This window comes from Oncorhynchus masou, chromosome 31 (genome assembly GCF_036934945.1).
Source record: "Oncorhynchus masou masou isolate Uvic2021 chromosome 31, UVic_Omas_1.1, whole genome shotgun sequence".
Classification (NCBI taxonomy): domain Eukaryota; kingdom Metazoa; phylum Chordata; class Actinopteri; order Salmoniformes; family Salmonidae; genus Oncorhynchus; species Oncorhynchus masou.
In genome coordinates, this window is record NC_088242.1 from 74,589,145 (window position 1) to 74,600,945 (window position 11,801).

Consider the following 11,801-nt stretch of genomic DNA (forward strand, 5'->3'; position numbering starts at 1 on the left):
GTGTTACTGGACAGAAAGGGTGACTGATTATGCCATTTCCACCCATTCACCTATAACACAGCTTCTGAGCTTCAGTCTATTTCACAAAGATCAGAGCAGAGCTGCAGGGGAAATCACCATATTTATAATGACCATCAGAGATACAATGCACACTCTCATCTCAACTCTCAACACATCATCTCTGTTTGCTCTTTATCTCCTCTCCTCTGATGGTGGTATCTATGGGGACATGGAGTTCTCATTTTGTAACAATATCAAGGAATGCACTCTGGAGAACGAAGTCAAACATTATAGCTTCAATTCCTTAGTTCTCTTCATACCTTAATGAGCCATTTGGGTGGATACAGTAAACTACGTATGGGCAGGATGGCTTCTATCAAGTATGATCAACTCTGCCTAAATATCACCTTCATACCAAGTAATCAAGTGAAAGAGTATTTGAGTGTGAGAATATAGAAGGTGACGGTAAATGTGTAAGAAAACAAATCAACGAATAAGTGAGTGCTGGACAAGTTAGTGTAGAAGATTCTACTGTATTCCCAACCATCCTGGGGCTCCAATGTGCAAAACATCTTTGCTGAGTCAAGAAAGTCCGTATTAGTTTGCCGAGGCCAGCCCTCTGGAGAACCGTGTAAAAGGCTGTAGAACAGGGGAGCTAACGATGGGCCTATTTGTCTTCAAACCATTTTAAGATGCAGTGCTTCAGCTGAGGCACATAACTGAAATACTAACAGATTTAGAAAGAATCCACTGTCAACAAGTTGTTAAAAATCACTGCTGAGGAGAGCCAGACAGACAGTGAGGCAGTTAGTTGCACATTACACTGCAGAGATATTGCCTGTATAGATTTCCCTATTAGAGTTTAACATCGCAATCAGTAGCATATTGTTTGAATTTGATAAACACACATGAACTGTGCATTCAGACTAGCGGTCGACCGATTATAATTTTTCAACGCCGATACCGATACCGATTATTGGAGGACCAAAATAAGCCGCTATCGATTAATCGCCCGATTATTATATATATTTGTAATAATGACAATGACAACAATACTGAATTAACACTTATTTTAACTTAATAAAATACATCAATTAAATCAATTTAGTCTCAAATAAATAATGAAACATGTTTGGTTTAAATTATGCAAAAACACAGTGCTGGAGAAGAAAGTAAAAGTAAGAAAGCTAACGTTTAAGTTCCTCGCTCAAAACATGAGAACATATGAAAGCTGGTGGTTCCTTTTAACATGAGTCTTCAATATTCCCAGGTAAGAAGTTTTAGGTTGTAGTTATTATAGGACTATTTCTCTCTATACCATTTGTATTTCATATACCTTTGACTATTGGATGTTCTAATAGGTACTTTAGTATTACCAGCCTAATCTCGGGAGTTGATAGGCATGAAGTCATAAACAGCGCAATGCTTGAAGCACAGCGAAGAGCTGCTGGCAAATGCAGGAAAGTGCTGTTTGAATGAATGCTTACGAGCCTGCTGCTGCCTACCACCGCTCAGTCAGACTGCTCTATCAAATCATATACTTAATTATAATATAATAACACACAGAAATACGAGCCTTAGGTCATTAATATGGTCAAATCCAGAAACTATCATTTCGAAAACAAAACATTTATTATTTCAGTGAAATACGGAACAGTACATTAACATTTAACATTTAAGTCATTTAGCAGACGCTCTTATCCAGAGCGACTTACAAATTGGTGAATTCACCTTCTGACATCCAGTGGAACAGCCACTTTACAATAGTGCATCTAAATCATTAAGGGGGGGGGGGGGGGGTGAGAAGGATTACTTATCCTATCCTAGGTATTCCTTGAAGAGGTGGGGTTTCAGGTGTCTCCGGAAGGTGGTGATTGACCGTATTTTATCTAACGGGTGGCACCCCTAAGTCTAAATATTGCTGTTACATTGCACAACCATCAATGTTATGTCATAATTATGTACAATTCTGGCAAATTAATTACGGTCTTTGTTAGGAAGAAATGGTCTTCACACAGTTCACAATGAGCCAGGCGGCCCAAACTACTGCATATACCCTGACTCTGCTTGCACAGAACGCAAAAGAAGTGACACAATTTCCCTAGTTAGGAGAAATTCATGTTAGCAGGCAATATTAACTAAATATGCCGGTTTAAAAATATATACTTGTGTATTGATTTTAAGAAAGGCATTGATGTTTATGGTTAGGTACATATTGGTGCAATGACAGTGCTTTTTTCGCGAATGCCCTTATTAAATCACCCGTTTGGCGAAGTAGGCTGTGATTCAATGATAAATTAACAGGCACCGCATCGATTATATGCAACGCAGGACCAGCTAGATAAACTAGTAATACCATCAATCATGTGTAGTTAACTAGTGATTATGTTAAGATTGTTTTTTTATAAAGATAAGTTTAATGCTAGCTAGCACCTTTCCTTGGCTCCTTGCTGCACTTGCATAAAAGGTAGTCAGCCTGCCACGCAGTCTCCTAGTGGAGTGCAATGTAATCGGCCATAATCGTTGTCCAAAAATGCCGATTACCAATTGTTATGAAAACTTGAAATCGACCCTAATTACTCAACCATTCCACTTAATCGGTCGACCTCTAATTCAGACCATACTAGATTGTTAAAGGTCCAATGCAGCTGTTTTATCTCTATATTAAATCATTTCCGGGTAACAATTAAGTACTTTAATGTGATTGTTTTCAATTAAAATGGTAAAATATAAACAAAAATAGCTTCTTAGCGAAGAGCAATTTCTCAAGCAAGAATTTTGCTAGGACTGTGTTCATGTGGTCTGAGTGGGGAGGGGGAGGAGAAAACTAGCTGTTTTGGGCAGAGAGGTTTGGAATGATTTATTATCTTCAATGTTTTTTTTTTTTACAGTTAGGCTAAGGTATTGTATTGGCTACTATGGCCTATTCAATTATGGGCAATTCTTAAGCATTGGGGTTCCCGAGTGGCACAGCGGTCCAAGGTACTGCATCTCGGTGCTCGAGGCATCATTACAGACCCTGGTTCAATTCCAGGCTGTATCATAATCGGCCGTGATTGGGAGTCCCATAGGGCAGAGCACAATTGGCAACAAGGCTGGGGTTGGCTGTCATTGTAAATACACATTTGTTCTTTAACTGACTTGCCTAGTTAAATAAAGGTTAAATAATTTCTGCCATATGGTTTGTAGGTTTCATGCATAGTCTAATTAACTAGCCAGGCCCTATATTCTAATTAACCACGTACAGTTACGCTTCATTCTGCACCATAGCAGCGCGCTACAATGCATAACAAAAATGACAGAGCAGAGAGCGACTATGCAAACTGTCATAGCCTCCTAGCGTGCATGGATAGGGTTTCTTTCCACTAGTTACCAAAGCCACAAAGTAAAAATTGGCTATATCGTAAAAATGTATGAAAACAAAAATTATCTTTTTAGTCTTAATTTAAGTTTAGGATTCTGTATACTATTAGGTGTAAGATTGTCAGTGTGGTTAATATTAGGGATAGGTTTAAAATCAGATTTGAAGTCGATACATATTAGAAATGGGCGGGGTTTACGACTTTGTGACCGTGATAACTAATGACGACCCCCATGGATAGAGACAGACACGCTCGCGCCCGGAACGTCGTGGTGACAAGCATAAATCAAGGACACGAACATCAGTGTTTCGCGCTCAGATATGATTAGTTTAGGGGGGATTCAAGAGCGCCGTTGTTACAGGTAGTGCAATACGGACAATCCCATTTATAGGCTACATCCTTATTTTGTTAGCCCTGTGTACCGCGCGTGCCTGATACAGTAGCCTATCAACCAATAAACCGCGGTCTACCGGTTCGTTCCACGGTAACCGCATTATGAATGTGAAATGAATTATTAGCCAGCCACTTACTTTGCTTTTGACCTCGACCACATTGTTCGTGTTTTTCAATGGGGTCCTCTGATGCCTTGACATGTTTGCGCGTTGAACCCCGGTGGATTGAACCATCCACAGGCTTTCCTCGAAGGAGGTTTGAGTAGATAGTCAGTCACTTCGTTGTAAACGAATTTGCCCGCAGTAACATGGGGCTAGTTAGACGCACGGGTACAGTCCTGGTGCTGTAATAGGAATCAGATCTGTATCTGTTCTCCTCACTATGGGCAGAGCTACACCACTGCCTCAATAACAATGACGTCAGCTAGACACGCCGCTTGAAGGCGGGGATCGGGTCGTGCGTGGTGTCATATGAAATGTTTCAGTTGATGTTGGTTGCCCTGGAGACCAGGAAGCATAGAGCAGGTGAGACAAGGCCAAAGATGGAGGATAAATGAAGATAGTTAGCGAAGCGACAGGATTTACTCGGCCCAAAATCTGTAAATGAGATAAGCCCTTTTTTGTATGGTCTATGAGAGAGTGAAGTTGCGTGAAGCTTATTTGATCGAATAGAAGTTTCTTTATGTTTTTTAGGCTGTACAAATGTACGTATAAAAGTTGATGCACGTGGTGTTCCGGCTACTTTAAGAAAAACAACATATAATGCTTTCAAGTAGGATTTGTGGTATTTTACCTGTTGAAAAAATTGCAATGTTTATATGACCCTACAAACAGGCCCATTTTTACCACATTATTGCCCGCATACACATTTTATGTGCATGCATGCCGAGGAAAAGTGTTGGTAGTGGTGTGCAGATGTGGCCGGGCATCTATTTTAATCAATCAATTGAGAATATACCCCATCAATAAGTAAGCCATTATTAATTTATTGAGGCAGGTAATACAATTGTTCAAAATAATAGATATTTTATTTTTTATTTGACCTTTATTTAACTAGGCAAGTCAGTTAAGAACAAATTCTTATTTTCAATGACGGCCTAGGAACAGTGGGTTAACTGCCTGTTCAGGGGCAGAACGACAGATTTGTACCTTGTCAGCTCAGAATAGCATACTTTTGGTTGAATTAGGCATATGTTATGGGCTGTACAGCCATGACTGCACCATCCAAATGAAATCAATAGTTTGTTATTGTGTTCATTAACAAGACACATCTACCCGATCACAGTCAAAACACGTATTTTGTAAAAATAAAAAAAAGGTGATATTTTGAAACAGAGCCCAATCTCATGCTTTTCTTTATGCAGGTTTCATCTCTTTTGTACCCTCATTCCACTTTGTTAGGGAGCATGAATAGGGTCTTACCTTCATCATGACCTTGTGTAATCAGTATCAGTCTGGATATCTCTGACGAAGGAACGTGGTTTTGGTATGGCATGGACCCTACTAAGTTACGTAAGTGCCTCAAAAGCTTTCCAGATTAGGATACTAAGGATTAGATTGTTCATTTTGTGTTGTTAAATTCACCAACGAGATGTTTGTGATCTCAACCTTCTCTGTTTCACCCCTGTATTTTGTACCATATTTCTCTTTATTCACAGTTCAACCTGTTCAGACTGGGACAATGACAACATCCTGACTAACAGCTAAAACCTAACTAGATCTCTAGAAGCAAATGTATTTAGTGTGGAGGTCCCTCCCGGGGCCCCACAGTGTCTCAGATGATGGAGAGAGCTGGAATGCAGGAATGTGGAGAGATAATCCTGCAAACTCAGTGGATACTGCTCAACGCCTGCCAGTGCTTTGATCTTCACACCGCTGCCAAGGGGGACAAGCAATTTCCTGAGGTCTTCTCAGAGTAAGGTTCCTGTAAATGCATGTTCCATGTCAGCACGCAGGTATCCAAGGAGCCTACCCACATGAACACAAATCTATTTAATTTGGTTAATGCTGCTGATGAACAGATTCTGCTCATAAAACTCCTCCATCACCCGGGAGGAAAGGGTGCATGTCAAAGAAACCCTATACGTTTGCAGTTTCACCTCTGGAGCGCACCCTTGAGAGTCACAGGACAACTTCCATCAGAATTTCCACTAGTTGTTACCTAAGAATGTAAGCTACTGTATGTGAGTCAGCCATGTCAGGTTTCTGAGCAGTAATGTTGATAAGATATATAATGCTCCCACCTCTGACTCCCTGTCCTTCTGGCGACTGCCCTGGAAAAACATTCTCATCTATCAGGAATGTAATTCACTCTATAGTGACGGAAAATACTACTAAGAACAGGTTTTCTCTGTGAAATATTAAATTAACTGGTATCCTGAAATGCAATATTCTTCTAAAAACAAAGTGATGTATTTGTCTGACGTCTCTAATTTGGGGAAACTACAGTAAACTACTGGGCAAATGTTAGAGTTTCGAGTAGCATATGTCTATCAGAAGCACAAGCACGGAAATCTAAAGCCCTGTGATAGCTGATAGATAGAGGGGTGGGGGGGACAGGTACAGGTGACGACGCTCAAGTGATGTTTTCTCTTTGAGATGCCTCTTCATATCCTGCTACCAAATAGACAATGGTGGGTGGTTTTCAGTCTCATGTTTGTTATTCCTGTTGCAATATTCAATGGCTGCCACCGTCCCCCTGTTGTGGTACTTACTACCTTTCCACGGCCACCTCTCTGGTTATGCACCTTTTCACGTCCTCTTCGAAGATAACATTTATAAATTAGATTAATTTACTTAATTGCCAACAATTGTCTCCTCCACACCTTTTCTCTGATAAGATTTTATAGGGAAAAAAAATATGCTGTACCTTTACTGTAACTTATCTGAGCATACTATCACCACCACCGCTACCTGAGCAATAATACATATTCAAACTTGTACCAATAATACTGAAGACTTGCCTGGGTTAAAGAATTTAAGAGAGACACCCAATGATAGTGCAACAGAGCAAGCAGCAGATGTTTAAATGATTCATGAGATAGAACTGGCGGCCTTTTTTTTTCATTGAATGAAAGGGTCTATTAGTACTGTAAATATACATAGGCAAGCCATCCCCCAGTAAACACAACACAGTGTACCCAAGGTGGATGATGCAGGTGGAACCTGTGCAGTGCTCTAAATTCTGAAGAAAGTCGTGTGGAATGCTGTAGAAGATTCCTGGGGTGGTTGAGTAATGTTGTCAAACCAGCCTGTCTGCTCTGGGCAATGCATACCCTCAGTTCTATGACTCCCACACCTCAGCAGGTTACCAGGCCCGATCCACTGGCTCAGAGCAGCCTGGCTACCTAAGCAGCATTCCTCTGGCTTTAGTCAAAGGATTCCGGCATGGTGCAGGGAAAGTTGCTGTAGAGGTCCCACACGTCTTACTGGAGGATTCAAACATTTCTGAGTCAAGCATCAAAACAAAAAGAGACTTAACTCTGAGGAATGTTTCACGGTGATGGGGGACTCTAATATACTTTGAAGGAGACACTAGTGCAGAGACAGTCGTGAGAGAGAACCACTCAATGTTGGCCTACAATCAGCCATGTGCATTCATAGCCCTAAGGAGAAATACACGCTTGTGCACATTCTTGAAATGTGTTTTTGTCTGGTTGAAATGCCAAACATGGCACATCATATATAAGCTTGTTTAGCTGTTTGTGTCCCTTGAAGATAAAAAGTACTTAGCTTATTTGAATGCTTGTTTTATCTATTTACTCATCCATAAATCCATAACATTTCAGTGTGATTAATCATAACTGTGAGGATTTAAGATTGACATAACTTAAATAAATTAGACTGGTGAAAACAAGTATTATTCTTGAGAAATGAGTACTGTAACTGGAATGTGTGAAAGGTCACCATGATCACCTGACTGAAACGCATGCTCTTTATTCTCCAGTTGAGAGGAGATACTGTCTGTGTGTTCGCGCACGCATAGTGTATTAGTTTTTACAATGGCCTTGTTGTGTTTCAATGAAGTCATGAAAGTTCCTTATCTGATATCAGCACATAACATACCTTTCTGAGACGGTGAGATTGTGAAAGGAAAAAGCATCCATTTATGTCTTGTAGATATCATTGGTCTGTCTTCTCACCAATTCTATTCATCAGTTGTCATGCTTCCCATAGTTCTGCTATTTGTAATGTCCCAAAGCCATTGGTCAAAATAAATGCCAATTCCAGATCCATTTATATATGTCTCTATGTTTATTTTATTACCAGGTGATTGATGATCAAAATAGTCCATCACATTTCCTATCCACCACAATGTGTTTTGGGGAATTGTCTGTTGCACAGCATACCATTGCTCTGAACAATTGGTCACTCATGCCACCTTGTGGACATAATGCATTATCTCCCTTTGGCGAATATTTTTTAATTATTTCATAACTAGGGTCTTCTGAGTGGTCCACTGCTTAAATTGTCCATCTATTTTGTCTTCTACTGGTCTTGCCATGAAAAATGTACTGCCCAATTGAGCTACAGATGGCAATACAAAAGCATTAGGTAAATGCTAGTCTATATGTTTGCTGAATTGTTAGTAGGCAGGCCAGCCATTGTGCAGCCCAGGAAGAGTAAACATTAACATAGGTAAATATGCATGAACTAAAGAGAGCATGAACTATGAATACTGTACTCCTTCACACATACATTATCCATATGTGATCTCTCGGTCTCATCTCCCAAGTCAGTGAGTCAACACAAAGGAGTGTTGGATGACAGTTCATTTATTGCCAAGCTGCAATGATGGGACACAGTATAGATGAATGTTCAGTCTTTAAAGGGTTATTAACAGCACTTCCATAACAATTATCCTTATAGTTGCTGTTTAATATACTAACAAAAAGGACATCTAAATGCCTAAAAAAGTTACAGTGATTGTAATAGTGGATTAAACTATTTCTAGTAATTCCTAGTTTACTATAATAAAAACATATACATCCTTTTCAAATGTTCTCATGTGTACAACAGAATAAACTACAATCATCCATTTTAGTATACAAAATATATCAAATGAACCTGAAAAGTGACTTAAAGTGACTCTTGTGATGAAGAAATAGACTGCACCACACAGTACTTTCTGGGCTAACAACCAGGCTAACAGGCACAGTTAACAAGCTAGCTGGTGCTCATGAGCTTATAAAAACATTTATACTTCGTACAATTGTCAACAAAATATTACCTGCAATAATGGGACACAGTATATTGATGAATGTTCAGTCATCAAAAGGATATTAACAGCACTCCTAAAGAAGATGCATTTGAGTTACAACGGGGCAAACTTACCTAGCATAAAACGCACATGGGAGAGATTAGATTGTTATGACCTAATGACAACTTTATGACAGTTTCTATCCCTGAGCCATTCAACTTTCAAGTCACCCACAACAAATCTCTATAGACCTGTTGGCATGCAACATGTTGCATTACCGCCACCAACTGGACTGGTGTATAAATCCATTATACTTTGTGACATTAGAAACCCACCACCCTATTCCACTAAATTAACCAATGGCCTAGGAGGACAGGTCAGCACACCCTGTAACTCTTCTGGTACAGCCAAGTCTGGTACACCCAAGTACTTCTCTGCAGCTGCCACCACAACATCTGTTTTCTGTGATTTACTTTCCATTCCTGCGGTATAGTTGATATCCATTGCTGTGAACGCTAAGAAGCTCATTGGCCTATCTCTCTGTACTGGCATAGATCTACTACTCACAGGAATCATGTCAGGATCCCTCACCCTTGACCCATCCTCCTCTACTTTCTTCACTGCTTCAGCATAAGACACCCTCTGCACTACTCTGACTCTAGCCACCTCAACCTGCCTCTCTCGCACCGGACACTTCCGATTCCCAGCAACATGGGCACCCCTAAAGTTGACACCCATAACCTTTCCCACTGAAACTACACATTCATCTATCCCATGCCCTCCTGCACACTTCCCACATCTTGGAATCTCCCTCCTACAAACTGCTGCAACATGATCATAAACATAACACCTGAAACACCACAGTGGGTTCGGCACAAAAGCTCTAACAGCATAACTGATATATCCTAACATGACTTTGTCAGGTAAAGACTCAAAACTCAAAAGGACAGACTGTGTCACTTCTGTTTCACCACGCTCCCCACTGGGTCTGTGTTGCACCAAATGGCGGGCGTCACAAATACCGGTAATTTTAAAAAATTAAGGGGGTAAAAACAATACGATAAAAACACCATGAATCTTCAACTTCAATTGCTCCACTGCCACACTTAACTCTTCTCCAGAAATCACTCCTTTCAATGATGCCCTGTTACTATGAGCAAAGCAAGAAACAGATGATTGACCCGAGTTGCGTGGCACGGAGCGCCCGCTCCCTCTGGGCGGAAGAACTACACAAAAAACATCACAAGTCCCCTTCAGGTTATTTTCCACCCAACCACCCAACTTGATATCCACTTTCTCCAAAAAATCTCACTCCCACTGGGCCAAACTCATCTTTATCGGCCTCCCGAGTGGCGCAGCGGGCTATTCTACAAGAAATCTGCCTCCAGAAATAAAGCTTTTCCCAAGCTTCTCACACCTACTCCCATTGTCTGCTGCACTGCTGCTTGGACTCTACCTGGCAATCTGTTCACTGTCAGCCCTGTCTGCTTTCGCTCGCCTCCATCACCCAGGCACTGTTGGGGCGAGTGACTCTGATCTTACAATGACTAGTCCCAAGTTGTTATAATTTTATTTTTTTCTTGTGCATTTTGCTATTTGCCTCATGACTCCTGCATGCTTTGTTGACTACAAATTTTATTTTCCCAACCGTGAGACAGACTGTGTTTGTTCTCACACTTGGGGTTCTGACTCTATTGGTTACACAGTACAATATGATCTTGTTGCCATCTGATGCGCATTCAGATGTCATAAATCAGCATTGCAGAGCTCTCCCTGTCCTTTGCCATTCCTTGATTGTATTACTGACGATGATATCTGGAAATGTGCATGTACACACTGGCCCATCTACTGTTGCTCGCACCAATTCTGACTTGTGCTCTGTTATCTGCATCACTGATTTATGCTCTTGTAAAAGCCTGGGTTTTCTGAATGTTAACACTAGAAGCTTTTTACCTAAAATGGATCAATTGAAAGTGTTGGTTCACAGCTCCTGTTGTGTTGGTCATTACTGAGATGTGGTTAAGGAAAAGTGTTTTGAATACTGATGTTAATCTTTCTGATTATAACTTTTTTCAGCAAGACAGATCTTCCAAAGGTGGGGGAGTGGCAATCTTTACCAAGAATCACCTTCAGTGCTCAGTTGTCTCCACCAAGTCTGTCCCCAAACAATTTGATTTGCTGGTTTTAAATATTAAACATTCAAATAGCTCTTTGTTGACTGTTGCTGGGTGCTATCGTCCTCCATCAGCACCGGCCTGTACCCTACCTGCCCTAAGCTCTCTCCTGGCCCCTTACACAAACACACTTGCTAGGTGACCTAAACTGGGACATGCTTAAACCACCCGACCAAGTCCTAAAGCAATGGGACTCCCTAAATCTTTCTCAGATTATTACCAATCCCACAAGCTATGACTCCAAACACCCATCAGGCTACTCTTCTTGATGTTATCCTCACAAATAATCCTGATAGGTATCAGTCTGGTGTTTTCTGTAATGACCTTAATGATCACTGTTTTACAGCCTGTGTTTGTAATGGCTGCTCAGTGAAGCAACCTGTCCTGATTTGTCATAGACGCTTGCTAAACAACTTTAATGAGAAAGCCTTCCTTCATGAACTGGCTTCTGTAAAATGGTATAGAATCAGCTTGATCCCCTCTGTCGAAGACACTTGGACCTTCTTTTTTTATATTTTCAGTGGTATTGTTAACAAACACGGACCCATAAAGAAAATGAGAATTAAAAACAGGTTCAGCCCCTGGTTTGACCATGATCTTGCAGAGTTACTCCACCTCAAGAATTTGCATTTGGCGAATTCACACAGCTACAAGGATGCACTTTCATGCTAAT

At 40.7% G+C, this 11,801-nt stretch overlaps 1 protein-coding gene and 1 long non-coding RNA gene across 2 annotated transcripts in view; one reads left to right on the top strand and one right to left on the bottom strand.

Annotated features, from left to right (window-relative positions):
* Positions 1-4,121, bottom strand: part of pard6a (par-6 family cell polarity regulator alpha) — a 35,575-nt gene extending 31,454 nt beyond the window's left edge. The window contains exon 1 of the mRNA XM_064951937.1: positions 3,893-4,121. Coding sequence (XP_064808009.1) covers positions 3,893-3,988 — 96 coding nt within the window. The 5' untranslated portion in view covers positions 3,989-4,121. The remainder of the gene's footprint in view (positions 1-3,892) is intronic.
* A 116-nt stretch (positions 4,122-4,237) lies between these two features.
* On the top strand, positions 4,238-7,983 carry LOC135524425 (uncharacterized). Its single transcript, XR_010452956.1, has 3 exons — positions 4,238-4,279; positions 5,119-5,266; positions 5,413-7,983. It is a non-coding gene; the product is annotated as an uncharacterized LOC135524425 (long non-coding RNA).
* Positions 7,984-11,801: the final 3,818 nt, after the last annotated feature.